The 27936-nt window shown below is 45.4% G+C and overlaps 12 protein-coding genes across 12 annotated transcripts; 7 read left to right on the top strand and 5 right to left on the bottom strand.

Moving 5' to 3' along the window:
• Positions 1-364: 364 nt before the first annotated feature.
• N7483_008378 (Tetratricopeptide-like helical) lies at positions 365-1700 on the top strand (the record flags this gene model as incomplete). The annotated part of the gene is made up of 5 exons (XM_057091805.1): positions 365-443; positions 495-645; positions 693-819; positions 880-1233; positions 1443-1700. The coding sequence occupies 5 exons, from the start codon at positions 365-367 to the stop codon at positions 1698-1700; spliced, it is 969 nt and encodes a 322-aa protein (XP_056942979.1).
• A 288-nt stretch (positions 1701-1988) lies between these two features.
• N7483_008379 (uncharacterized protein) lies at positions 1989-2732 on the top strand (the record flags this gene model as incomplete). The annotated part of the gene is made up of 1 exon (XM_057091806.1): positions 1989-2732. The coding sequence occupies one exon, from the start codon at positions 1989-1991 to the stop codon at positions 2730-2732; it is 744 nt and encodes a 247-aa protein (XP_056942980.1).
• An 813-nt stretch (positions 2733-3545) lies between these two features.
• On the top strand, positions 3546-4715 carry N7483_008380 (glycoside hydrolase family 75 protein; the record flags this gene model as incomplete). The annotated part of the gene is made up of 6 exons (XM_057091807.1): positions 3546-3664; positions 3710-3818; positions 3894-3959; positions 4034-4170; positions 4231-4379; positions 4441-4715. The coding sequence occupies 6 exons, from the start codon at positions 3546-3548 to the stop codon at positions 4713-4715; spliced, it is 855 nt and encodes a 284-aa protein (XP_056942981.1).
• Positions 4716-6817: 2102 nt separating this feature from the next.
• On the bottom strand, positions 6818-7423 carry N7483_008381 (uncharacterized protein; the record flags this gene model as incomplete). Its single annotated transcript, XM_057091808.1, has 1 exon — positions 6818-7423. The coding sequence occupies one exon, from the start codon at positions 7421-7423 to the stop codon at positions 6818-6820; it is 606 nt and encodes a 201-aa protein (XP_056942982.1).
• Positions 7424-10477: 3054 nt separating this feature from the next.
• On the top strand, positions 10478-11826 carry N7483_008382 (putative zinc metallopeptidase; the record flags this gene model as incomplete). Its single annotated transcript, XM_057091809.1, has 2 exons — positions 10478-10496; positions 10559-11826. 2 exons carry the CDS (start codon positions 10478-10480, stop codon positions 11824-11826), a joined length of 1287 nt encoding a protein of 428 aa, XP_056942983.1.
• A 725-nt stretch (positions 11827-12551) lies between these two features.
• On the bottom strand, positions 12552-13207 carry N7483_008383 (uncharacterized protein; the record flags this gene model as incomplete). Its single annotated transcript, XM_057091810.1, has 2 exons — positions 12552-12976; positions 13186-13207. 2 exons carry the CDS (start codon positions 13205-13207, stop codon positions 12552-12554), a joined length of 447 nt encoding a protein of 148 aa, XP_056942984.1.
• Positions 13208-13337: 130 nt separating this feature from the next.
• On the top strand, positions 13338-14193 carry N7483_008384 (FAD-dependent oxidoreductase; the record flags this gene model as incomplete). The annotated part of the gene is made up of 2 exons (XM_057091811.1): positions 13338-13724; positions 13789-14193. The coding sequence occupies 2 exons, from the start codon at positions 13338-13340 to the stop codon at positions 14191-14193; spliced, it is 792 nt and encodes a 263-aa protein (XP_056942985.1).
• A 418-nt stretch (positions 14194-14611) lies between these two features.
• N7483_008385 (NAD(P)-dependent alcohol dehydrogenase) lies at positions 14612-15637 on the bottom strand (the record flags this gene model as incomplete). The annotated part of the gene is made up of 1 exon (XM_057091812.1): positions 14612-15637. The coding sequence occupies one exon, from the start codon at positions 15635-15637 to the stop codon at positions 14612-14614; it is 1026 nt and encodes a 341-aa protein (XP_056942986.1).
• Positions 15638-18510: 2873 nt separating this feature from the next.
• N7483_008386 (OSTA/TMEM184 family protein) lies at positions 18511-20355 on the top strand (the record flags this gene model as incomplete). Its single annotated transcript, XM_057091813.1, has 6 exons — positions 18511-18601; positions 18658-18802; positions 18856-19108; positions 19158-19283; positions 19341-19490; positions 19561-20355. The coding sequence occupies 6 exons, from the start codon at positions 18511-18513 to the stop codon at positions 20353-20355; spliced, it is 1560 nt and encodes a 519-aa protein (XP_056942987.1).
• A 206-nt stretch (positions 20356-20561) lies between these two features.
• Positions 20562-22727, bottom strand: N7483_008387 (DUF726 domain protein; the record flags this gene model as incomplete). Its single annotated transcript, XM_057091814.1, has 1 exon — positions 20562-22727. One exon carries the CDS (start codon positions 22725-22727, stop codon positions 20562-20564), a length of 2166 nt encoding a protein of 721 aa, XP_056942988.1.
• Positions 22728-25903: 3176 nt separating this feature from the next.
• N7483_008388 (phosphotransferase enzyme family protein) lies at positions 25904-26167 on the top strand (the record flags this gene model as incomplete). Its single annotated transcript, XM_057091815.1, has 1 exon — positions 25904-26167. The coding sequence occupies one exon, from the start codon at positions 25904-25906 to the stop codon at positions 26165-26167; it is 264 nt and encodes an 87-aa protein (XP_056942989.1).
• Positions 26168-26329: 162 nt separating this feature from the next.
• Positions 26330-27823, bottom strand: N7483_008389 (uncharacterized protein; the record flags this gene model as incomplete). The annotated part of the gene is made up of 6 exons (XM_057091816.1): positions 26330-26649; positions 26702-27134; positions 27190-27211; positions 27277-27400; positions 27479-27608; positions 27671-27823. The coding sequence occupies 6 exons, from the start codon at positions 27821-27823 to the stop codon at positions 26330-26332; spliced, it is 1182 nt and encodes a 393-aa protein (XP_056942990.1).
• Positions 27824-27936: the final 113 nt, after the last annotated feature.

Genomic DNA, 27936 nt, shown 5'->3' on the forward strand with positions numbered 1-27936 from the left:
ATGTACAAGTTTCAAGGCTGTTCTTATGAGTATTTAACCTAGACGTGATATAGAGAATATATTTCAGTATTATTGGTATATTTCAATCTGTAGGTTCGTTTTTCAAGATATAGCGACTCGGAATCGTGTCATATTCAAGTTGTCAAATTTTTTGTTTTATTTTTTTTACATGAAGCACCCATCAGCTACCTACCTATCAAGTTAGTCTATTAATCACCGGCGACTCTTGGTATTGCACATGTCTAAAAAAAGAATAAACAGCTGGCACTACTGCTCGTCGGTCACCTGATATTGCGGCTGAGCACGATGCGCGACTTGGACCTACGGCTAGCACTCTCACCCATATCTACGTCGCCGATCAGTGATGAATTCAATAAATTTCGGTGATAACAATCGAGGAGGCCAGGTGGGAATCAACAATGGACAAATCTACTTCCCGGCCGGTAGGCAAGACACTCCCCAGGTCAAGCTGACACTAACAACTTTTGGCTCAGAGCGCCCGGAAACTCCACCTGCCCCTCTATCGACCTTCCCGTTCCGTCACGACCCTGACTTTGTGAACCGTGGGACCCTGCTGGACCAAATAGATGAGAAGGGTTCTTTTCCAGGTGCTCGTGTAGCACTTGTGGGCCTAGGCGGCGTGGGGTGAGTTTGGGTGTATCCATACATTTTCAAACGCTAATATATCGTAGGAAATCGCAGCTTGCTATCGAATATAGTTATCGTGTACAGGATCGATCTCCAGATACGTGGGTCTTCTGGATTCACACGGCCAATGCAACCCGCTTTGAGCAAAGTTGTCGGGAGATCGCCGACCGAGTCAAGATACCTGGCCGACAGAATCCGCAGGGGAATGTATTCAAACTTCTTTGTGCTTAGCTGCATGACACAAGGAGAAAATGGATGCTTATTCTCGATAATCTTGACGATAACCATTTCCTATGTGAGCACAACTTTCTAGAAAATGACCTCAGACCAATCTGGGCGTACTTTTCTAGCCTCGGCGGCCTCATCCTCATAACAAGCCGGAGCAGACGTGTGGCATCGAGCATCGTGGAAGATGATGATATTGTTGCAGTGGAAGCCATGGATGAGAATCATGCCATTTTGCTCTTTAAGAAGAAGCTCGAGCCTCAAGCAAATATCGAAGATTGCATCCAGCTAGCCGCTGCGCTGGATTTTATTCCACTTACGATCGTGCAGCCGCAGCCTATATCAAGCAAAGAATGCCACGTATGTCGGTCACGTAGTATCTGAAGGATTTTTAAACAGGTGATCATCAGAGGATCGACTTTATAAATTATAAGGATGGGTATATTTGCAGGGACTGGGAAGCTGAAAGCGCCATTCTTCTCACATAGCAAATATCATTTGATCATATCTCAGAAAAAAGATCATGCGCGGCAGATCTATTATCTTTCATGAGCTTCTTCGATCGACAGGCAATCCCCAATTATCTGATCCAGCAAGACCAAAACTTGAAAGGCTTAGTTAACAGAAGTTTTGAGGATGATATGTTGATGTTGAAAGACTACTCGTTGATCTCCATCAGTGCCGAGGGAGTCAGCTTCGAGATACACCGACTAGTCCAGATAGCGATGCCGGAGTGGCTTAAGACCCACGAACAACTTGAGATATGGAAGGAATGCTTTATCAAAAAACTTCATAGCCGCTTTCCCGATGGGATATTCGAGAATTAGGCAGGGTGTCAAGTTCTCTTTTTTCATGTACTACGTGCAGAAGCACAACGGCCATTTGGAAAGAAGTCTTTAAAGGAGTTGACGGCGCTACTCCAAGAAGCAGCGTGCTTTGCATTTATTCGAGGATATTTCATCGACAGCGGGCGAATGACGGAGAAGGCGATGATCGCAAGAAGAGAGCTCTTTGGCATGAGGCATAAGGAGACCATATAAAGCTCTTTAATGCTTGGGCTAGCATATAGGCTTAATGGCCAGTTGGGAAAATCGGAAGAGCTACTGGTACAGGTAATGGATATCAGCAAGCAGGTGCTTGGGCCAGAGCATCCCAGTACTCTGACTAGCATAAGCTACCTGACATCAACCTACCTAAAGCAGGGACGATTGAAGGAAGCCGAAGACCTAGAGGTACAGGCAATGGATATCAGCAAGCAGATGTTTGGGCCAGAACATCCCCATACTCTGTTTAGCATGGGTAACCTGGCATCAATCTACCGACATCAGGAACGATGGAAGGAAGCTGAAGAGCTAGATGTATATGTGGTGGATATCAGTAAGCAGGTACTTGGGCTAGAGCATCCTAATACTCGGACTAGTATAAGTAACCTGGCATCAACCTATCGAAAACAGGGACAATGGAAGGAAGCTGAAGAGCTAGAGATAAAAGTGGTGGATAGCAACAAGCAGGCACTCGGGCCAGAGCATCACTATACCTTGAACAGCATGGCAAACCTGGCTTTCACAATTGGGGCGTTAGGTCAACATGAATCTGCTTTCAGATTAATGGCCGAATGCGCCCGACTCTTTGACCGAAATTTACGCCCTAACCACCCGGATACCACAAATTCAAAGGCCACTTTGAATAGGTGGCGCGGAATGCATAACGCTCAAAGTTCTCAATCTCTTCAAGCATCGGCCGGGATAGAAGCCCAGGGACATATGCAATCCATTACTGCACAAATCAATGAGCGACATCATGAAAGTGGTAGAAAGTTTCGGCGAGCAATCCTTTCGCGGTTGTTCCGCGGAAAATAGGAACCTTGGAACAAAATTTTGAAAGTACTTGGTGCAATCGCTACAAACAACGTTCATGGAATCTTTGATATCAATTTCGGCTACCTACTGTGTGTATATATGAAGACTAAGTATCCCTCAACTTAAAGTGCTGGCTAATTTGTATTGAGAGGAAAGTGGGTTTCGTCATGCTTTGATCATACCTAGGTAGGTACCTATCCATAGCTCATTACCTGCTTCCGAGTCAAAGATTCCGTCACGGTATTTCGATCTACTCAGGTCATAACTAGGGTAGTGGGGAAGGATGCCCTTCCTACTATACTTGAAAATGTACGATACCGTGCCATAAGGTAGTGTTCAAGTTGCTATACACTAGGTAGTCATGAATACACAGTTCTACACCTCTCTGATCGGACCATGAAGTTCAGTCCCTACATCTAGAACAACATGGTTTGACGTTATTGTTGTTGCATGTCGTGCTGTCTCCCGAGGTCCCGAGGTCTACCTATACACCCGTGGACGTGTATTCTGATTACACATCACTACGCCCGGGCGTTCCCCTCTTCCAACCTTGGAAGGTTCACTCGATAGTACACGGTATTTTGGTAAGGAATAATACAGCGCGGAAGGCTTCAAAGGTTCCAAGGTTGGAATCAAAGCTTGGAATAGTGGAAATTGGTGCACCAGTCACGGGACGTATTGTACAAATAAGCAGTCGAAGCATAAGGAACGTCATCAGGTAATGGCAAATAATAAGAGCCATCCTCTTACTTGGCTCTCACATGCGCAGCTTCAAGTTCAATGAAACATTCCATCCAGCTTATTATCATCGCCATGCACACCAAAAATGCCCTCCAAATTTTCTTTACCTCCCTACTTCTCTCAATTCCAACTCTTTCACAAACAGTAGACGGCTCCGAGTACAACAATTCCACAGCAGGACCGCCATCTAGGTAATTTACCGCTGTTACCACAGCCCCTATTGCAGCCTTGCAAAGCGCTGCAGCGAAAGCAAGCCAAACAGCGAAATATGCTACCCATCCTGTGAGCCGCAGTAGCGGTGCGACCAAGGTGACTATCCACAGTGACTGGTCCAACTTTACCGAGGTAACTTCCGGGTTATTCAAAGCTACAGAATTGAGCGTTTATTTCATATGGTTTACTGAATACTGTGGCTAATAGGGTACGGCCTTTGTATTGGTTGCTGATATGGATGTTGACTGCGATGGTATTGACTACAGGTGCAAGGTAATAACGTGCCTATTGGACATACTCTAAGTCGATAGACCAATGAGTGCAGATTGGGACTAAATTTTCTCAAGAAAAATCAAGATGGACAACCACAGACCAATTTCGGAGCATTAGCTGCTTACGAAGTCCCTTGGATCGTGATCCCAGATAAATTCGGAACCCAGTATCGAAGTGTCCTTCCGGGGAACAATATTGCTGCTGTTATCTGGTAAGATCTCTTGCTTTTCTTCGCAAGTCACTTCGAGAAACGAACACCAATTTTCTCTAGTGATGGAAAAATGTTCTACGGGATCTACGGTGACTCTGATGGTGACGATCCCGAAGTCATCGGAGAGGTATCCTGGTTGATGACGCGAACATGCTTTCCGAATGATAACCTCGATGGTAGCAATGGGCACACAGGGTTAGATGTAGCCTGTAAGTTTATTATCTACCTCACTTGAGTCGGGCTACTGGTGTACTTGCTAACGTCTTCCAGATATTCTGTTTACCGGAAACAACACAGTGCTTCCAAGTAGTGCACTAAACAAGAACTATATCACTAACTTTACTACTTTACGCTCTATGTGTGACAAGCTTATTGGAGGTCGCATGAAGAACTTGGGCAACACATCTGCTCCTTCAACGACTCCTAGAACCGAAAGATCTAGTAGCTCTTCTACTCCGTCATGTTCTTGGGAAAGGCATTGGGCAGGTCGGCTCAAAATAGCTGGCATTATACTATTTATTTTCGGGATGGCGCGTATCATATAGGCACTTTGTCTTCTTCCAGCTTGTCATGTTTGCTCAGATGATCTTGTGCATAAGAATGGCAAATGTGCCAGCCCTTTAACATAAATTGAATGAAATTTCCATCTTAAGATGTCAATATGATTCTCTATTTTAGGAGCTTCGTTTCGAGAGCCTCAGCAACAATATCTCAGAGTTTTTGGGGGCCTGGAAGTCCTGAGTAGCCTTAATAATAGTCAGTACTATTTGAGCACTTGAGGGTCAATTGGGGCACCTCGGAGTCCTGGTATCATTCGCCTCCGAGGGTTAGTCCATGCTCTGTTCGTTTCAAGTTCTCTTTTCCTTCCTGTAACAGAGGTGCTCTTTACACGTGCATATACCTCCATGTCTCTTCAAGTTGTTAATCTTTCTTGATCCTTCCAGTTGGGGGCTGTAGCATCCTTACACATGCAGTATACACGACGTACATCGCTTGCAGGACTTGAATTCTAGATCCTGTTCAGAAAGTAGCATCATGCATACCCAGATAGTATAGCAATTTGCAATAGTCTAAATGTGAAGAAACCAACATTCAAGCTTGAATCTCATTGAACGTCAATATATTCAATATATTGTATGCCAGTGCACTAACCCATTTAGGCAATTCCTAATTTGGAATATTGCCTATTTGGGCAGTATAAACTGGTTAGTCAGCGTGCATTTGCTCGCACATGCGGGCTGCCGGGCACCAGTTGGCCACTTTCAAGCATGAACCTGGCGTTTAATCCGTCGGAGATATGATCTCCCCCGGTGAAGGTCAAAGCATTAATTAATTCATGATGCATGGTGAGAACTTGGATGCAAGATCAGACTTCGGGGATGTAAAGTGAGAACCCGAGCACGACGCAGGGTTCAAGAAGTCAACTGGTCGCATAATAAATTGCATTCAATATAGGATTTGATTGACGGAAGGATTAACCCAGTGGACACCGGCATTGACAGTGATACAAAGCATTGGTTCCAAGACTACGGGGCAACTGATAATGTGTGGAAGGATTGAGCTTCGGCGGGGCACAACATAAAGGCATCAGAATAGTTGAAGTTGAAGGGATGGTATACAAATTAAACTTAGTCCACAGTGGCCCGAAGTGCTCTGATGCAATGCAAGCTAATACAATGCAAATGCATATTACCGGTTGAATTGTGCATTTCTCCATCTGGAAATCGAAGAACGCCTTGCGGCCCTTGCCCCACGGCAGATCAACAAGGACCCCGCAAGTCCCACATTGAGCCGTGAGTCACTTTCAAGCATTGAAATGATCTCACGTCGTGTAATGTAGAAAGTAAATCCAGATTGGTAGATCATGCAAAGTAATTTTTTCTTTTTGTTTTTGGAGATCTTCAAGTAGCCTAGTTCTTATCTTACAGTGAAAAGAGTAAATTTCAATCAAGACCATAGTATTCGGGTACCCGCTAACTAAACGTGTACTAGTAACTTGCTATCATCAACTCATCCGAATAAACATCTGCAATCATTCTTCATAAAGACAAAGGAAATTCATAGGACATCGGAGTCCAACAACTGTCGAGTACAAAGAGCCAAGTTCAAAATCGAGTGACTCACTCCCATAAGCCAATAAAAACGTGCAGCAAAGAACAAATCATGCATGAGATGAAGCATCCCTCCCTCTTTCCTATTGGCGGCATCCACACCACCAAGTGTGAATGGGGCGCATTCGCCAATAATGGGCCCAGCCAAGCGACCCGAAGTATAGGATCCCTGTAGCCAGGTTCGCCAGTCACATCAACAGAAGGATTCTTCCCTATCTGGGAGTCCGAGTGTCGAAATTCAAAATTCGAAAGACAAAGAGATTTCCGAGATGACTGAAATGAAGATCATGGGGGCGGGCGCACCAGGCAAGCCACTATCCCCAGGAATTGAGACCAGATTTCATTTGATTTCCTGGTTCTTCAATTTTCCTTGACAAAAAAGGAAATGACCGGCTGGCGGTCTGGGCACTCTATGCCCGTGGTATGGATTGAAGTGAAGGTTCCAGCAATGATGGAGTGGTAACCAGAAAGGCAGCATATTCATAGAAAAATGTTTGTAATTTTTCCCTTTTCATATTTTTTTTGGTCTTTTGTATTCAGCGGTGGTAGCGGTGGCCACGAGAGTCGTATCGTCGCTCTTCGCGGTCGAGGTGGTCATTGACGTACAAAGATCCTCGGTTGGAGGGGCTTTGGCTGGAGTTCGAAGATCGAGAGGATCGAGGGTAGACAATAACGTGACGCTTGCTGCTGTTCGATGGGGAACGCTCGATGATTTGATGAGGGGCAGGAATGTCCTCTGGGGTGATAGACCGAGGGCGCTGTTCAATGATAGGACGAGTAGAGCTGGGAGGACGGACAGGAGGAGCGCGGCCTCGGCGAGGAGATTGAAGACGCAGACCCTCAGAGACAGAGTCCAGAAGAAGGCGAGTAGCACTCGAGTCGCGGGGTAGCTTGACTCTCATGGGCTTTCCATTCTCCTTGTCCACAACAGCATAGTGCTTTCCGTTCACACTGTATAGATACTTGGTTACATCGACAGCGAGGAGGTGGCCTTTGTCACAGTAATTGTTCTCTTTGTTCTCCAGTGAAATTCCGCAGCGAGTACAGCGAGAGACATGACTTTCGAAGTCCACAAGGACGAGCTTCTCATCGTCGCGCAACTCACGCACGACGGTGGGCTCGATAACAACTTGAGCAGGCATTGTGGAGTTGCGGCGAACACTAAGGCGCCGCGAGGGAGAACCGGAAGATCTTTCTATTGTCGACAAAGTGTCGGGGTCGACGAAATAAGTAGTTGAGCGTAAGGGCGACACGGTGACTGATTTATTGATCACGCGTATAGAGAGGAAGGATGATCACGAGAGTGATCAAGTGAAGTTTGGGATGATAGATAGTAGATTTGATACTAGCAGATGATGTATTTATGAAAATGAAGTGGAGTGAAAGAATGAATTTTAGAAATGGAGGGGGAAAAGGAAGTAGTTATATAGGAATGATGATGTATAGAAAGCGGTTTCAACCTCATTGTAGCCTGGGGGAGAGAGGGACTAACCATAATAAGTAGTGAGTTGATACCCACTTAAAATCCACTTAATCCTTGGTCCTTTTTAGTTCCCCGATTCATTTTATTTTATTTTTTATTTTTTATAATATTATTATTCGATTTATTTCATTAAATTCAGTTCAACACCGCCCCTCCAACTGTTCTACAGTCTCTCTCACATCCATGATTGGTCACTAGTACTTCAAACCACGGTCTGTATTGGCCCTTTATCTTCATATTCCCTTTGTCTACTACCATAGGTAATTTCAATCTCGACTACCCTGCATGATGCCGGAACATTCTACTTTTTTTTTCTCATAATTAATTATTATTCACTTTTTTTTCTCCCTCTGCTGCCTGTCTGGAATTTTTATTTTTTTTTAGATTCATCATCGTACGGGTTTCGCTTTGTGTGGCTTGAGCCTCTCGTGTTCCTGCACCGGATGAACAAGGGGGGTCTCGTGCACCAAGAATGTGCTTCCCCCCCTAAACGTCATTAGGAAAGGTCAGAGTCAGACTCTCGATCGGAACATAGATGTCAACTTGTCAACTTGCATTGAGAGCCATTACATTTCATGTAGGTCATTTTAGACCTGAGCCTCCCTCAGTACACCTTCCCCCTCATTGATCGACTACCCGCTGCCCCCAATGCAAAGCGTTTACCGATACAATCATGGAACCTCCTAGTTCATATTTCCTGATCAGATTGAGCCGCATTATCGTATACCATTTTTGGTGATACGACTCGGTGTTTCGAATATCCAAAAAATAGAATCGCCCTCGATAACTAAGAATAGGGTCGCGGATCAACAAAACACGAGTCGATGTTTTAGACCCCACGACTATCCCAGACTCGGACCCCTCTATGGAGGATCCATCCCCTGTCGCCTCAGCCTCCAGCCACACCTCGATTCTAGAGAACCTTGTCCTGGCCAAGAAAAACACTGCCTCAGCCACGGAATTCTCACTCATGATTCGGTGGCACCAGCCACGTCTAAGCCTTTCTGTCATCAAGTTGACACGGGTTCCTGGAAGAGTCCCCGACATGCAGACCGATCAACCTGCAAGGAAATGACAAGCATACATGCATACAATGACGGTGTTCAAGTTTACGCGCGCCATAATTTCTAAACTTTCTATCCTTCCCATCCACACATTCTGACCTGGACCCTGCCTTACACTTTACACTCGCAGGCACCCGCCAATGTATATCCTCCAGGCGATGCCCACGGACCACAAGTTTCACCCGGGTTAACTGTTAACTTCCACAAGTGTCGAGAAGATACTCCGATTGCCCTGTTTCGCCCCTACTGAAAACTGACAAAAATTGCATTCCAACTTATACGCCTATACGATTGTCCAAGGACTCCGACAATTATCCATTCCCCTGCCAATGTGCTTACTTTTGAGTTCTAACAAATGCAATAGTGGACAGGCCTTGTACCTGTCGATAAGAATCGTTCTAAGCCTCTTGCCTTCAACCAGCCCTGCCGGGCTAGCTCAATCGGTAGAGCGTGAGACTCTTAATCTCAAGGTTGGGGGTTCGACCCCCCCCGTTCGGCTATTCCTACAAACAAAAACCTGAGAATTCTTTTTTTTTCTTTCAATTTTCAATGAAAAATTTTCACTTTTTGCATTCCAGAGTGATAAGTGGCTGAGAGCAGTATAGGGCGGACTCCACAGTGGGGACCGGCCCGTGAAAACGAACACATCGATGACCAAGACACTAGATTACTAAGAACTATGAGATCAGAGGAGACTGGCAAGTGACCAGGTCAACCATCTGGCCAACTTTGACGAGTGTGATCTTGAGGAGGGGATTCCTATTTTTGCAGGTAAGCAGACCATGTCTTGTGGCTGATGTGGGGCCCAAGCGCAAGGCAGATCGTGCTAGACTGTTTTGGAGAAGGTTCTGAGGTTCCAGGTTCAGCTTTACGATTTGTCAGATCTATAGGCAACAATTGTGATATGGCGTACAGTGCGGACTACAGCATGGAGTGTAGGTTGCTACCTGAGGAATCAGCCTTGGAGGCAAATTTGATAGAACTGATCTTTGGATCCTATCTATGCGGCATTATTTCGTAGTGTGATTTAACGTCATCCAACGATTGGATGACGATCTAATGATGAGATTTCTTACGAATGTGTGAAACCAGATCTAAATTAATCCATAGCGCTCGTAGGTAATACTGAAGCGTGAATTAGATGTTATTAGATGTTATCTTCTACCTAGTGTAGTGGGGAGACATGTCCTCACTATATTACTCATCAGTGCATTTCGGGTTGCTTATGTCATGTCATTTCATCGTTGCATACAAGAATGATCGCTGTTACTAGTTTAGAAATAAACTCTTTCACATTTCCGATCATGCCCCTGGGGGTCGTCTCATATCATTCATGCAGTAGTATTGTGGTTGTTGGTTTGTTCTGTTCATCCTCGACCCGTGTATCTTCGAGTACACCGCCTATAGTGTTCCCCTCTTCACTAGGTACTATCTAGTACTTATCAAGATCGATTGGTTCCGAGGATTCCGCCTTATCAAGGTTTGGCGCTTAGAAGGAACGACGTCAATGAGATACTCGACCTTCTAGCACAGACTTCAACTTGACCTTCAACTCAATTCCACTAACATAAACTATTTCCATCAAGCTCTACCTTAAACTCAATCTATCTCAATCTATCTCAATCAATTGACCAATAACTATTCCCAAAATGAACATGAAACTCGCCGGTACATCTATAGGACACCATTATGATCCACCGTTTCACGAAGCGCTAACACCAACCCCTCAGACACCCGCACCAAACAACCGCCCCTCAAAGCTCTCTTAGACAAATATAGACCAAACCTGAAACTCTTCGAAGAAATCTACCGCCAACTACATCAAAACCCCGAACTCTCCACCCAAGAATCCCAAACCGCTAAAGCAGCCTCCGATCATCTCCACACTCTAGACTTCGAGATCCACACAGATATAGGCGGAAACGGTGTCGCAGGAATTCTCCGAAATGGACCAGGTCCCAAAATACTTCTACGGGCGGATATGGACGCTTTGCCATTGGAAGAGAAGACCGGACTTCCGTACGCGAGTAAGAAGGTCGTGAAAGATCCATCCGGAAAACCCACACCAGTTATGCATGCCTGTGGACACGATTTCCATGTGACTGCTTTACTCGCTGCATGCACGCTCTTACATGCTGCGCGCGAATCCTGGAGCGGGACTCTACTCGTTATCTTTCAACCCGCAGAAGAGGCTCTAGGTGGAGCGCGCGCTATGATTGATGATGGACTCTATGAGAAGATCCCGAAACCGGATATTGTTCTTGCGCAGCATGTTATGTGCTTGAGGGCTGGAAATTTGAACATTCGCTCTGGGAGACTTCTTACTGCGGCTGATGCATTTGATATTCGCGTTTTCGGACGTGGAGGACATGGGTCTGCGCCGCAGACTACTATTGATCCTGTGGTTATTGGGGCGTCAATTGTGGTGAAATTACAGAGTATTGTGGCAAGGGAGATTACGCCGGGTGAGTTGGCTGTTGTTTCGGTTGGGAGTATTAATGCGGGATTTGCGGCGAATGTTATTCCCGATTATTTGGATTTGAAGGTTAGTGTGAGGACCTTTGATGAGGGCGTTAGGATGAAAGTGCATGATGCGATTCGGAGGATTGTTGAAGCGGAGTGTAAGGCTGGCGGTGCGACTCAGGAACCAGAGATCAAGTTGGTGTCTTCGACACCGGCGACTGTCAATGATGATCAATTGGTTAAGGATTTGGAAGGGACATTTGGGCCCTACTTTGGGGATCGAATGGTGGATATGGAGAGACCAAGTGCTAGTGAGGACTTTTCGCTTTTGGCGACGGAGGTTGGGGCTCCATATGTTATGTGGATGTTTGGTGGCATTGATGAGAAGACATGGGATGAAGCTGTTCGTAAGGGAAAGGTGAATGAGTTGCCGAGTAACCATTCGCCATTCTTTGCGCCAGTGATTGAACCGACTTTGAAGACGGGTGTAGATGCTTTTGCACTGGGAGCGCTGACATTTTTGGAACGGAAATAACATTTTCACTCAAATGCTGGACTTTGATTAGAGCCAATAGATTGATTGATACTCAGCTGCAAATTATGGAAAAGAAGAGTGTTAACCTTGAATTGCATCCTTTTGTACCAAAAATTGAAGACTCCGAGTGTTGAAGACTGCCATGACCAGCACATTTGCACTACTATTATTATCAAAAAATAATCATACAATGAGAATCAATGGAAGCCCTTGTGCCTCTTAGTTGCCAGTGTCCCAGGTCAGTCAATCGAACATTCTATCACCATCGAAGCTGCTTCGTAGTGTACTCAAGTCATTGACAATCTCTGTATCAAAATTAGCTGACCCCATTGAAAAGATAGTCGGCATACTGCTATCACCGCTGCTACTAAACAGGTTTGCACAAAGGGTGCCATCATAAAGTGAACATGGGGGATCCTCTAATAAAGCTGCTGATCTCTGTACCCCCGGAAAAAGATCCCTAGTAGTACTGAAATTTGCAGAACTACTGTGGCACTCGATCGATGACCTTGCATGCTGCACAAATACTTTTGCGACGCCTTCCAGTCCTCGAGCAAGTGAGTTCCGCTGGCCAAGATCTTTCAAGTAGCCTGGAAACAGTTCCATAGCCGCCAAACTTTGCTTCTTTTTATCGAATGAGCGAGTAGGATTTGGAACAGTGTCATATCGCGCAACATCTCGCTCTTATGAAGAAAAACTTCAAAGGCTATCATATGAAATGTTATTCAACGGAATGGAGGAGCTCGGGAAGAATTTTGCCTACTCTCTGCCCATCCAGCTGCATGGCCTTCGAAGGGGTTAGAGTCCCGAGGTACGGTTTGAAGTTTCGGAGCTTCATATCGAAGACCTGTATTCGTGCAGGGTTCCGAAAGAGATGAGAGCGCATCAATCAATCCCTGCTGTTGTGAAGTAGCATTTGTGCTCAATCGCTCGCGAGTAGCTTCTATATCAGGTGCCAGATGACATTGAACAATATCAATACTCCTTTCCGCTGTAGTGGTGATGGGTGTGCTCTTAATGGAAGCCTCCGAAGCGGCCTGGCTATAATCATGCGCTCTGCTTGTGCGCTTTCTCTTGCGACGAATCACACCAAATCGTGAGGAGATGCATTCGGTGCCAATATTGATGCATTGATTGCAGCCATCACTTTCTCTTGAGCAGGCGACCTACATCACAGTCAGTGGTAGTGTTTCAAAGTCGGTAATGTGAAATCACCTTTCTAGTTCTGCAACAGTCGCACGAGTATTTTTCTGTCAATTTGTCATGGTTTGTCTCCATTCTGAAACGCTCGGAGGATGGAAGTTATAGGAATTTACGAGATGAGTTTAGTGAGTTGTGGTCGGAGGTCACGGAACTTACCGGGACTTATGGGAGTAAACATGTCGATGCCAGTAAAGCCGCCAATTGATTGTTCAAGTGATAAAAGAACCGCAAATCCCTTCGGCTTGTAGTATGGAGATTTCACATGAAAACAATTTCTGTCCCAACTCTGTTCTTTGAATCTCATCAACATGATCTCACAACAGGTACCCATAGCCATCATTGGCGCTGGCCCTGCTGGTCTCACTCTTGCACGACTACTTGAACTTGCCAAGATAACATTTGTTGTATTTGAAACATATAATGTCTCAACGAAGATTGCAGATGGGGCAGGAATTGTTCATCTGGACATTCCAGGACAGTCCGGTGAAGAAAAGCCAGAAATTGACCGCAAAGATCTCCGGAAGATTTTCCTCGACTCTATACCAGCTCATAAAGTTCGTTGGGGATTCAATGCCCAGGAAGTGAAAAAAGACATCGATGGATCAATGTCCGTTCATGCTAAGAATGGTCATGTTGAATCTAGATTTCAACTTGTTGTCGGTGCAGATAGTGCTTGGTCCAAAGTGAGGAAGCTGGTAAGCATAACGCATATTGGAATTCAGTTGCTTGGGTTCTAACTCATCACACGTTATGTCTGAGCCACCGCAATATTCTGGAACTACATTCTTTACTTCCTATCTCCGGGTCAACAATCTAGTTTACTCGTCTGTTGCCTCCATGGTTGGAACAGGAAACTATCTCGCCTTAGATGAAGGATCTCAGATATTCTTGCATTATCTGGGTAACAGATCCTATCACCTTTCTGTGGGTATAAGAATGCCAGACGTCTGGGATGCAGAGGCCAGAAGTCTCCGTGATCCTTCGGCTATATTGCAGGCCATGACTCAAAATGTAACTGAGTGGGTTCAGGAGCTTACGGAGCTGATCAAGTCTGCCGATCGGAGTTTCCGCCCCTGGCCGTTGTACACATTGTCAAAAAGCTCTGTTACCTGGGAGCATATGCCTGGGGTGACACTGCTTGGAGATGCTGCGCACTTAACTTAGGACGTCCATTCAAAACATCCACAGGTGTAATAGTTTCAAGTTAACCTTGCTGATGATCACCTCTTCTAGTATACCCTCAGGAACAGGAGTAAATGCCGCATTGTACGACAGTCTAATGCTGGCTAGAAATATAATTCAGCATGACTCTGATGACTTGGACTCCACGGTGATAGAATACGAGAAGATGATGCTGCCTCGTGCTCTCAGCGCTATTGAGAAGGGCCAGTGGTATGCAGAGCACTTTTTCGGAGCTGATGGACCTCAAACCTTCCTGCGGGCCATTGGCGTGAATAGTGAAGAGAATTGAGAGTGCACATATGTATGATACGCAGTTTAGAATGAGCATGTGAATTCAAAGAAGTTCGACTTCGTTTATCTGTTTTGGTTCTGTTTCTCAACTCTGCCGGTTCACTAATGATCATTCAGCGACTCGAATCAGAATCTTGCCTCGAGCTCTTCCAGAGCATAGTTTATCAAAGGCCTCAACAGCATCATCAAAGCTATACTCAGTATCCACATTCACCTTCAGGCTCTTCTTCTGCAACATCTCACCAATTGCCACAACATGTGCTTGAGTATTAGCAAAAAAGAAAATACGATACTTCCTGCGCCCGCCACCCAAAAGCGAAGGCCATCCCACTCTTGACACATGAGTAGACATACCCGCAGCTCCAACCTGCAAGAACACTCCCTGCGGCTTCATGAAATGGTGACACTGGAAGTAAAGATCATACGGAAGTCCAACATGGTCAAAGATATGATCAAACACTACTCCCCGTTCCCGCAGTGCAGCAGAAAGATCCCCATTAGGGACGGTAGTATAATTAATCACCTCGTCAGCTCCGAACTCTCGACAAAGCTCAACATTTCTCGTCGAGCATGTAGCCGTAACATGACAACCCATATTCTTCGCGATCTGAATCTCAAATAACCCACAACCTCCAGAACCACCGTTAATAAACACCTTATCTCCCTCTTTCACGTATCCACTAATCGCCTGGAACGCACTCTGTCCCGCAATCCCAATCGTCGCCGCATCTCCAGGACTCACACCCTCGGGAACAGCGGCAATAAGATCCGCCGAGATGGAAAGGTACTCTGCTAGCGAACCAAATTTCACAGGTTGACTGTGACATCCGAAGACAAGCTGACCAGATGTAAACTGGGATACGTTCGCACCTGTAGCGATGACGCGCCCGCAGAAATCCATGCCCGGGGACGCGGGTAATCCGACTACTAGTTTTGCCGCGAGGCCGAATGCCATCGCGGGGACTTTGTAGTCGGCTGGATTTATGGATGCGAAGAGCACCTGCACGAGGACATCGTTAGGTCTTGGTGATGGGGGTGCACGGGCGGATGGGTCGAGATAGAGGTTTTTCTCGAGACCTCCGCTTGTGCTGGTGTATAGCCATGCTTTCATTTTTGTGGGGATTGAGGTAGACATGTTGATTGATTTGATTGATTGATAGAAGCGGTATGTGTGTTGATCCTTTTCCCCTAAGTTTGCGCTTTGGTTGCGCGGTGGAGTTCAGGGGGTCCAAATGCTTCTGGGCCTGTCGATGGGACCGGTGAGACCGTAATCCGTTTTAATGACGTGGACTTCGCTGATTTTAGAGCTGTCGTTTTCACCCTTGTCAGATCCCTGTCAGTTGCCGTGGTTTTTTATCTTTTGAAACAGTACGGAGTTAGAAATGAGGTGTGGCTGGGATTGAGTGGGTAGCGGAATGTCTGAGTGGGTCGAAGGCTTTTGGTTGGGCAAGTTTACCACTGGCACCAATGTTTCTGGTCTTGAATATTTTGAAGCGATAGTTTGAAGATAATATTTTATAACCTATGATACTTGATTTTTTTCTTCGAGAAATACTTCCACCTTTGCAATACCAGTCGTATCACGTAAAAAGCGAAGCATGGCCCCAAACCACGTCATTCGATGCGTGTAAGCCCGCTCCTTCATCGTAGCACTTTGATACGACAAAAAGCTAGTATAGGTGGACCAAAGAATGCAGTAGGCAAAAATGCCTGGAATATCCTGAGGAGACCTGGGGTCTGCCGAGCCATCTGGTGAAAGCTTGATAGAGTATGGTATGGTTTCGGCGATCTCATCGGTGAGGTTCACAAGAAAGTTGAAACCACGCTCCTTGAGTTCTAAGATATCTGTATTTGTGGGAGAGCACCGGGTGAGAAACTTGAGTATCTGGATCCATAGTCGGATACGCGCTGCGCGACACATGTTCCAGTCACTTGCTGCTACTGGATTGGAGTGCGTGCGCATATGGTCAGGGGCGCCCGGAATGATGAGCAGCTTCTTGGCCCAGTCGGGGCGATCAGTGTGATTCAAAGGGTGTCGCTCGATACAAGTCCACGCAGGAGGTAGACTCGCGGCTCATTCCTGCAACTGGTTATCTGAGTGCAGTGCTTCGTCCAGAGTCTCCATGTCTGAGGATACGAGATCTGGGTCTGTTCCCAAGGTGCATCGCTCATTTAGCTTTGCACAAACCACTGCAGTTGTTGACAGTAGACATGTAAGTCTCTTTTTAATTTCCGTATCAAAGGGAATTTGCTGAACCCAACCAGCCAGATGGGCGGGCGGTGGCTTAAGATCTGTCAGGTACCATACTATCTGCACTCATGTTAGCAGTTGTGACAGGCAGAGTCTCATCAAATGACCAACCACGTGTGTACAAAGCAAGGCGGGATGATTATTCCCATCCTGGGGGGTGGATCCATCTCTATGCGCGATGATGGCTTGTGTGCCGTGCATATGAGCGAGATATGACCCATCTCGTGTTGATGAAGTCAACATCTGTGTATAGCAGTTAGAAACACCATTACTATAGATGAGACGTATAACATTCGAACTCACTTCATACATGCTCATAGGAAAAATGACCATCAAGTTATCATCCCGCTGTATCTCTTTAGGATCAGCCATGATGGCCGCAAATCCTTGCAAGGTTTTCCCATAGTATACAGCCCCTGCATCTTTCGCTTCATCAGACTTGCATCTACTGTAAAAGTTGGCATACGCCACCGCAGCTACAGCAGAGCACAGACACGAGTCGGGAGGATTATTGAAAACTAATTTGGGAATTCTGCTCAAAGCTCCGGGGAATGGGGTGATGAAATCATAGCAGAATCTCCGATATGCGGGTTCATACAAAGAGGGCCCTGGGCTCTGAGCTGTCATGGAAATCGCAGTGGCTTCCTTTTTCGGCGAGGGATCAGCACGCTTGCGCCATTTGGTTATCGCAGCTTCTTTAGCTGAAATATTTTGATCTCGGTGAACACGGTCAAATGAATCTTGATATTCACATCTGTAGCTTCCTTTATTGCATCGGGAACAAATTGGTTTATCTTCGTCGCACTATGCACTGTATTAGTAGTGTCCGACCGAAGAGATAATCCTTTACCCAATCCTGATTGATTAAGATTGGGGGCAGAAGCGAGAAAAGACAAAATAAGTGGGGGAAATATATAAATAAATTTACTCGGACTTTCGATTCTCGACATCTGTAGCATCCTTTACTTGGGCCTCGATAATTGGACATTAGGAGATACTGTGTGCACGGTGACAGAGCCCGGATGTGCAATGTGCAGGAAGCCACTTCGCGGGACTTCAGCGCGCAATCAAAAGACGATGATGTGGAGCAAATATGCTGTGGCTAAGCTTCGAAGCCACATCTCCAAGTGTCGATCAACACCTGTCAGAGAGTAGCGTCGATAAACAACCGAACAGATTACCCCAAGAGGTATAGTGTACGCCCCCAGATGATGGATCACCAGAAATATTTGAGGCCCAATGATAGTTCCAGTATCGAAGAATCCCTTTTCTTTCGCTGTATACTCCATTTGGAGAAAAGATCGGATCTCGCACTCGCATTCGCTTCATGCACGCTGATGACAGGGCTGGGGCAGGATCCTGAGCCTATGATGGGGGCCGGCTGTGTACAGGGCTGAGTGGTCCCTTTCCGTTCATTATCTCATTGCCATTGGACGTATTCGGGATAACGAGGAAATATGATCGGCAAGTTCAAGCCTTTTTGTGTTGTGATCGGCATGGATGAGATGGTCTTGATTTAATTCCACAAAAGGAGGTTTGCGCGATAGTTTAAAATAGGAAAATAAGATTTGGGGGGGGGGATGTCATATTTGGAATTTGTATAAGATAACCCCAAGGATTCGTCCCCAATGCTCCATAGTTTCAAGTTCTAATTCTTTCCTTCTCTTCATTAAGCTCTTGGACCAAACTTGGCTTCTTTTTATCTGAGTTTGTTGTTCCTGATTGTTGATTGTTTTTTCGATTTCTATTCTACCATCATGGATACATTCAATTACCTCGTCTCTCGAGGGTCAATTTCTAATTACTTGACAAATGAAACATGTCCTATGCCAAAGAAACTCAATGAAGGTATGCTCAAATTTGGATTCTGAGATCTCACTGGCATATACTAATCTTCATTCTAGTGGAGGAACCCTTTCTGGGGAACATGACCTTCTACCACTTTAATATTATTGTATCGGGAGCATGCACCCTCATTACCTGTATCTTGATCTTCACACTACAGATGCAACATGCTACTCATTTTAGTGTTCCGTGCGAGCAGATCAAGTATGCTCAACGATCCAAACAAGTTGTTGCGTATCTAACAGAAGCCATTCTAGAATTATGCGAATTGTCCATATGCTTCCCGCCTTCTCGCTCACCTCCTTGTTCGCCATTATTTTCCCCAACTCCTACGTGTACTTGGAAGGATGGACAGAAGTCTTTCAGGCTATTGCTTTATACTCTTTTCATATGCTTCTCATCGACTTTCTCGCTCCATCTGAGAAGCAACGAGACATTTTCTTCGAAAATTTCAAGGTGAAAAAGAGCTTCAAGAAAGGCCAATACAGAGAGGGACTTTCCTGGCTAAAGGTGTGTCAACTTCGAGAATTAAAGAAGTCAAGTACTAACATCAAGTTAGTTGAGCTACTATTGTACTCTACAATACCCCATTGTTGTCTTCCTGGTCGCCATCGGTCAGTCCATCGCACAGGCCTTTAATGTATACTGCCTTGACTCGAATAAACCGGGATTTGCCCATATCTGGGTGGGTGATTAGGATGAATTTGATTAACCCCAGCCTATAAAGCTAACATCTTTACAGCTTGAACTTCTCCAAGAAGTGTCTGTCACTATCGCTATTAACGCCGTGATTCGCTTTTACGCAAACACCAAAGATTATATGAAAGAACACAAGCCACTCTTGAAGCTGCTTTCCTTCAAGCTGATAGTTGGTCTTATTTTCCTCGAACAGGTACGTCTCCCCCATAAATTTGTATCCTATCCTATCCTGTCTGGTGAATGTAATATTCTAACATACTCAGATCATTTTCATGGTTCTCGAATCCTCAAGTATCTTCAAGCCAACTAAGAAGCTGAGTTACGCCGATGTACACATGGGTCTCCCTACAATGGTCATCTGCGTCCAAATGGTCCCCTTCGCCATCTTCATGCACTTCTCATTCAACAAAAAGCCATACATCGTGAAACAATCTGGTCAAAACTTCGAGATGGTCCCAGAAGCCGACGAGAAAGGTCGACCTATCCCACGAAGCTACCAAGGCGGACCCGGTGGTCTCCACGCATGGCTCGCATACATGAACCCGATGGAGTACTACGCAGAGATGAAGTCCATGTACCGAACTCTACACCATGTGCACGTCCGCAACCAGAAACCAATCTACGAAGCCGATTTAAAGACCGAAGCATCATCCAACACATCGGCTCCAGTTGTGAACTCCGAGCTTGAGCAGCATACCGAGTATCCATCTCCGGAACCGTATGAGCCAATTCAAAGCCAGCAGACACATTATGCACACCCCGCTCCGTATGAACAGGCGCAGTTTGAGCAGTCCCAGCCTCTGATTAACCAGGCGGAATACCCTACTCAGCCTGCTCAGACGCATTATCCGGCTCAAGCTGCCGAGCAGGCTCATCAGTATTATCAGGCGGGGATGCAGCAAACACATTCAAGTTATTCAACGCAGCCTTATGACCAGAATCATGAACAGTCGCAGATGCTAAACCAGCAACATCAGCATACTGAGTATAACCAGACTCAATATGGTCATCAACACCAGTTTGGAGAATCTAACTATGATGGACGTCCGTACTCTTAATTTGTTTTATCCAGGGATTGATTCTTAAAATTTGTCATGTTCAATTTCTATGTTTGAGCGTTCTTGTCGTTTGACTTTTGGCAAAATTGGATGATGCCAAGTTGATCTTCACGCATCCTAAAGTTATGTTTCGTTTAGGTTGGATGTAGCTCAAGTGCTGAGCTGTTAAAGATTCAATTCAAATTCTCATATGTCATATCTTCATCCTAAAGAGCTGCATGTTTGCCAGGTTGATCTGGCAGTGGTGTAGAATAGTCATCATCTAAATCCAACTTATGGACTCGATGGACCGTCAGATGCTCCTCGGTCCGTGTATCAACTTCCTTTTGCATTCGCGTCTCTTCATCAAAGCCATCTTGTTTGTTGATAGCCTCCTGTGCAGCGGAAGAATCCGGATCTTTCACCCCTGCTTTTTGCTGATTCTGAAGACGTTCTTCCTCTTGCTTTCTGTCCTCAGCCTCAAGAGCAGCTTCCTCGCGTGCTACCTCACTAATATCAATGTCTTGCAATCCGATCAATTCAATGATCTTTCCCAGCAAGAACTGGTACCGAAGGTGGCCGCTGATCATCTCGCTCACATTGATATTATCAATACCTGACACATTCTCGACTTTCTGCACTCCCGCAATGCCAAGCTGAAGACTTGAGGTGCGATAGAGAAAAGCGAGGACGGAGTCATTCTCCGAATAGACATTTACAACTCGACCGCTGACGACGCTGCGGATACGCTGCCAATAGTCCGCATCAGATGGGGTCGGGGATCCCATCAAGATTACAGACTCGACTAGTCCGTATGCATCTCTCTTGGCCAAATTCTGAAGACACGAGAAAATTAACCGAGAACCCAGAGAATATCCGATGAGCGTTACCGGCCGTTCACCCTGGACTTTGCTGATCAGTGCGTCTGCTAGCACCTCGCCAGCCTTGTCAGCTCGAGCCTTTGCAACGCTGAAAGGATTGTCGACAACCCTGGCCACCTTCATCAGACCCAGCGGCAGCATGACAGCGCTCATAAGCGTGGAAAACACAGTATGCGCTAGAACCTGTCTTCCCGCAACAGACCATGCTGCACTAGTGACCAGCGAAGAGATCGCATTTCCAAGATTCATCAATGACTCCGTCTCCCAGCGCAGCGCAAACACTTCCGAGTCAGCACCGATGACTCGCCAGGGAACCACGAAGTCAGACTCTTCTTTAACCCAGCCGGTAACGCCAATAGTGATGCGCAACCGATGATCCTGTCGCGCAGCATCACTTTCCTTAATCAACCGCTTGCGCTCACCACGAATAGGCATGAAAGCAAAATCTTCCACTTCCCGCGCATACTTGTCCATCATACGACCTGTCATTCGGCCCCCATATGCGCCAAAAAGTCCACCGACAATCACACTGCTACTCGCAAGGACACCGAGGTACCCTGCAGCAGCGGTCGCACCCAGACCAAGCCCGCCCATAATCGTCCCGAGGCCAGCTGCTACTAATGGAGCAGCCAGACCACCAGTAAGACCAATCAAAGTAGCACCAGCGACCGAGGCAATTCCGACTTTCCATTTGCGAGAGTTGTCGCTTTTCTTAGTTTGTTGTTTGGCTTCCGGATCAGATAGTGCCAATGCGGTGTCGAGGAGTCCACGGGCCACTTTTGTTTCATTGTCATTTAGCACCTTGACGTCTATGTCCAGGCTGGACGCAACATGGAGCATCAACACGCGCGAGTAGGCACTGTAATGCTCCAAGCTGAGAAGCAATAGAAGCAAAGAATTTAAAATGAGTAACCGTGTCGCCTTGGGAAGTTGGGCTAATGGAGATTCCACAGGAGAGTATATCTCAGCCAGTTTCTCCTTTCGCTGAATATCCTCGTCAAGAGGTATTTCATCTGACTGCGTAACGGGATCTTTTTCCGCCTGTGCTGAAGGTTCCTCGTCTTTGTTCACAACCTCCCCAATGCGTAGTAGCACTGCATCTCTCCAATCTTCGAAGTGAGAAAGTGCTGACTTCTTGGCTTGAGCTTTCAAAGCTTGATTTTTGATATCTGATTTGGAGGCTTGTGGTTTCTTCTCCTCTGCTGGCAAATCATTACCCTCCGATCTAGGAGGAAGTGGCGGACCAGTGTCATCGTCATGTTCCTTATCTGTTCCAGACTGAGCTGGCTGCGAAATATTCTCTGAATTTTCCGTTGGAGTTTCAAAATTCTCCAAAATTCTGCCTCTCATTGATTCCACAATCTCCGCCACGAGGATTGTGAGGTCAGCTCGTTGCGACCGGTCCAAGATTGACGTCAGATCTTGGCCGCGGTCACTAGCCGCAGAGGCAGATTTATCGGATTGTTTGGACTCAAAGAAGGGGGCATGTTTCTCTTTGAAGTTCTTAAACATTGGGCCTGATGGTAGTAATTGAGAATAAGAGTTCGACTCTCGCAAGGATGAAGAGGTCAACTGGTATGGAACTTGGTAGTGAGGGGTGCTTGGCTCTCGCCTTACCCGGCCTGAGGCAACAATCTTATACGCCCGGAAACAGAAAAACGTCAACAATAATTCAAGTTTAAATGTTGCCTTCAAGCATGAATGTTCAAAATGTTCCACTTCTACTAGTATGCATATCATGATCATGATGGTAAGCCTACTGGCTGTGCTAACCTTCCCTTCCAGATAACCCTGTAGGTAACCCTGTAGGTAATCAATTACCTAGCCATATAGGATATTCTGTATGAATATAGTGATTCTTCATATCCAATTGTCTACGGTACACTACATATCATGATCCTGTAAATGCTAGGACGCAATTAGCCCAATGCTTAGACAACTTGGAATCATCGACCTTAAGTGCCAGTGCTACTAGTACTAGTAGACTACTAGATGGACTTAAAAGTCCCAAATATTCATACCTAGTTGCTAATCGGAGTCTCCATTTAGTTCATACTATAGATAGTAGCTATAGAATGATTCCACATGTGCAGTATCCACTGATATTGATACTCATTGCCCAGGTGCAGGATCCTGTCGCCAAGCGTAGGAGCCCTCTGGCTCCAGGCTTAGTATGTAATATTACATAAATACCTTACCGTGATGTATTTTTGCGATAGTGAGTTATCTCGAAGCATCACTTCCCGGTAGTGTGTAATATAATATTATTGGTTTCCCTCCTGTCATCCAGCTTCAACTTTGGGAATAATATGTTAAAATCAATGATTTCAGCTGCTGATTGTATCATTACCGTGTCCAGAAATTTTCAGCGAAAAACAATCGCTTTTGATGGTTTCCCAAGCCTTTTTAAAAAAGACTTTCTTAACTATTACTACATCCACATTCCGACACTACATGTAAAATCTGGCACTACATTAACAATCTGGCACTACATTGACAGGCACTACAAGCGCAAACTAACACTACACCCACACAATCTGACATTAAATCCACAATCTGACAGAACGTACAATCTGGCACTACATGCGCAATCTGGCACTACATGTAAACTTTCACATTACATGATCCACATTCTGACACTGCACCCACAATCTGACAGAACTCGAACAACATTTGAACTCTGGTGTTTATTGCCAGTATATAGTAGCAGCTAGTACACTACACCAACACTGGGCAACCTCCAACGTTCCATGCTACTAGGACTCGGAAGACCTACTAATAATACATTCTAACCTTGTGGGAGGTCTGGGACTTTTGAACATGCCCCCAACACAGTGTAGACACTATTTAAAATAAAATATGTGTTGAAAAATTAAAGAGCGGTGGTAGAGTGTTGGGACTGAAGATATTTTAGCACTATAACACATACCTTAGGGTGGACATATTAGATAATTATTTAAATGTGTTCAGATAGAAAGTGTGTTGGAAAAAAACTGGTACACCCTGGTACAGGCCAACTTTCAGTCTGGTAACTTTCATCTATATAGCTACATACTTCATACCTTCCTTCCTTATTCAGGTGCTTTACAGTGTATCCCTTTCCTTTTTCTTTTGATCTACAGGGGAATTAAACCCGGGACCTACAGTCTACAGTTTACAATTTGCGATTTACAATTTACAATTTACAATTTACAAGGCTTTACAAGTTACATTTTACAACACTACAGCTACAGTTTACCAACTACACCATCTACATTATTTTAACAGCTTCACACACCAAGTCACATCTTATACAGACCACATATTCAACAAGAAGAAATTCCACAGGCAATTCAACATAGGTAATTTAACATAGGCAGTTCCACAGGTTATTCTGTAGGTTATTCTACAGGTTATTCTACAGGTTATTCCACAGATTATTCCACAGGTAATTCCACAGGTAATTCCACAGGCTATTTTCCAGCCCTAGAGGCTATAGTAGTTTTTCTAGGCTATGTTATAGCCATATCAAAGGCCACATCTATCTTAGACCCATGTTATAACCTATAATAAGTTCTAAAATAGAATAATATTTTAATAGTCTAACATATTAAGCTCTTCAACATATATTTTATCTCCAAAACATATCAATACAGCCAAGATAGCCTACATCAGAACATGTTTTTTATCGGAAATAATACCAACACGTTCATTTCGCTTCGAACGATATTACCACTATTCAATTTTTAAAACTGTGTCTACACCGTTTTAGGGGCATATTCAAAAGTCCCAGACCTCCCGCATGGAAGGCTCTGATGTCCAATTCTGTTTTTCAAGTGCTTATGATGGACATCGTACAAATGTCAGGGGCATCCGACTCGAACTTGATTGTCACCATTACTAACATCAGTCGGCTCTACTGGTAGGACCTGTGAAATAGACGCCGAAAATGACAGCTTTTGACGCTAGAAGACCGCCACCTTTCCGCCATGGTGGGGTTACTGGGGTATACAATGTGGACCCTGGGCCCGCATCCTTAACTTGCCATCGACTATTCCATTCAGTGAGACGTCGCCCCTCCAAGCCTCCATGTCATTCTCCCTTCCTTATTATCGGGACGCTGGCCAATTACCGGGGCCTCTTCCTGAGCAGAAAGAGATTGAACTGGCAACACAGACCCTTCCCAACTTGAGATCGAATTACAATGGGCGCCTGATCGCAATCAGAAACAAAATATGTTGTGAAATGGGGCCCACTTGTCGATGAAAATGAGGGACATGCTCTACTTTTTGTTGAAAAACAACTCGACATCGCAGCACCACGACTCTACGCCATGTATCGTGATCGGGACATCCTGTATATCATCATGGAATACCTCCCCGGCATTTCTCTAGGGATGGCGTGGCCTCCGCTCATTGAGGCAAATAAATGTTCGATCGTTCGACAATTGCGATGCATCTTCGGTCAAATGAGAGCGCTACCATCGCTCGGATTTTATGGCAGTGTCAACAGAGGACCCGTTCCCCATAGGTATTTTTGGTCCTCTGAAAAAGACCTTGCTGTTACCGGTCCTTTTCAGACCGCAGAAGAATTCGCAAAAGGCATCGCACTTCGCTCAAAAGCTAGGTGGAGCGATACAAATATTCGCAGCTTTCACTCAGATTATCTTGCTCGCCACCTCCCATTAGCACTCCGCAATTATCCCCCCTATGTTCACCCACGGAGATCTCTACAGGGAGAATGTTCTTGTCAGAAAAGTTGCTAATTCTGTCACCAACGAAGAAGAGTATGAGGTCGCTGCTCTTGTGGACTGGGAAACGGCTGGATGGTATCCTTCATACTGGGAATACGCTCATATCTTTCTTTTATTACAGTGGATTGACGACTGGCCAGAATATGTTGAGAAGGTTCTCGATCCTTTGCCGCCAGAGGACGCCATGATGCGGGTTGTTTTCAATTATCTGGAGTTCTAAATTAGTTGTCATATTTGAATCCTCATTTGAAACAAGGACTCCTTTCACTGTACTGAAAAGGTAAAGTTGGACATTCGAAAAATCGGCATTGATTGTATCTGTCGATTATTTAGGCTTCACTAGCAAATTCAGAAAGAGACCTAGACCTTGATGCCTGAGTAACTATTGTCTCTTTACCCGTGTCTCTAGCACTGACTCATTGCCCCGTGGAGAGTCCCAAATTTTCACAAGCTCCAGTCCAACGGTGTCAAAAAGATTCTTCCACTGGGACACAGTTCTCTCAAGTCCCGCCGTATGAAGCCACATGAGGATGTCCATCTCCGCACCTCTGAGTTCAGCACCCGTATCTGGCAGCACGTACTCATCAATCAGAAGTGTTGAATACTCCGGATCCATAGCTTCAATTATTCGTGAGAGGATCTGAGCGCTCTTCCCGTCTGACCAGTTGTGCAGTATGTTTCGCAGGAAGTATAAACGAGATCCTAAATTCAAGGTCAGTATAATCCAGAGCAAGAGCTGCAATGATAGATCTACCTTTGACAGGCTGAGGTGTAAAAAAGTCATAATCCATAGCCTCAATCCCATCCGGTAACTTCTCGATACGGTTCAATGTGACTGGCAAGTCTTGTAAGACGAATCGCCCTGGAATTTCGGGGTATCGCTTCTTGAATCTGGCTAGTTCCTGGCCAGGCCCGCCACCAACATCGACCATAAGAGCTGCGCCGGGATTTTCACGAAGAGACCCGAGATGTTCGGCTACAGGAAAGATCTCAAACCACTGAGGCATATCAGCTACACGACGTGCAGCCATATAGTCATCGAAGGCTTGTTTCTGTTCTGCGTTCTTTTCCAACAAGCCGAAGATCACATCAGTGCCGTGAGCATATTTGAATAATGTGGTGGCTCCAGGCTCATCCGCAAATTGTTGAATGCCAGGTCCGCGCATATAGTCGACTAGCATCCCGCCCTGTTCATGGTCAGATGAATAGTTTTGGTGCTTGTACGGTTGATCTCAATCTCACCATCCCAAAATCCAGATCAAAACTGGGATGCTGTTAGTATTGCACATTCATTTGATACTATCGCTTAATGAATATGGAAATACTCACTGATGCTTCTCAGCAGCGATGGATCCTGGAAGAACCTTGAAACGAGTCTTGTCATTTGCCGCGTAGAGTTGGTTACCAAGCTCATCGCATAAGCCGACAGCAGTGAGAACTCGCATCACTCGAACTGCCAGCATTTTATTAGTATTGCACATGTGGGATTTAATCATTTGAGCATTCTGCTAAGTCTGCAACTGGCACATACTGATTAAGAGAAGATCTGATCCCGTTTCCTCAGCCAGTTCAGTGGCTGAAACAGCCTTCCCATCATGAGCAACAAGAACATGAAGGAACTGATGTTCGATCGCGACTCTTATTGCAATGTTTTGTGTTATCTAGTCATCGAATTTAGTTTGAGTCATCAATTCGAGTTCGGAGTTTTATGTTTAAGACTAACCTGGAAATTCATGCGAGATGTAGTCTCAAGGGGTGTCTCTGCCGCAAGCTGCAGTTCGCGAATAGCTCTGAGAAGATCCGCATGAGAATCTTTATTTCCAGACTCCTCTGCAGCAAGTCTCTGAACCTTGGCAATAGCTTCTGATACAGACATTTTGTGTCTCAAGACTCTGTATTTTGGGTTGAAACCAAGGTATATGATCATCTGGGTGCTGGGTGGGGGTAAGATGTGAAACGAGTAGCCTTAAATTGATGCAAAGCAACAAA

This window comes from Penicillium malachiteum, assembly GCF_028827825.1.
Source record: "Penicillium malachiteum strain IBT 17515 chromosome Unknown utg000004l:1.0-4883003.0:1.0-4884900.0, whole genome shotgun sequence".
In the NCBI taxonomy this organism is placed as follows: Eukaryota; Fungi; Ascomycota; class Eurotiomycetes; order Eurotiales; family Aspergillaceae; genus Penicillium; species Penicillium malachiteum.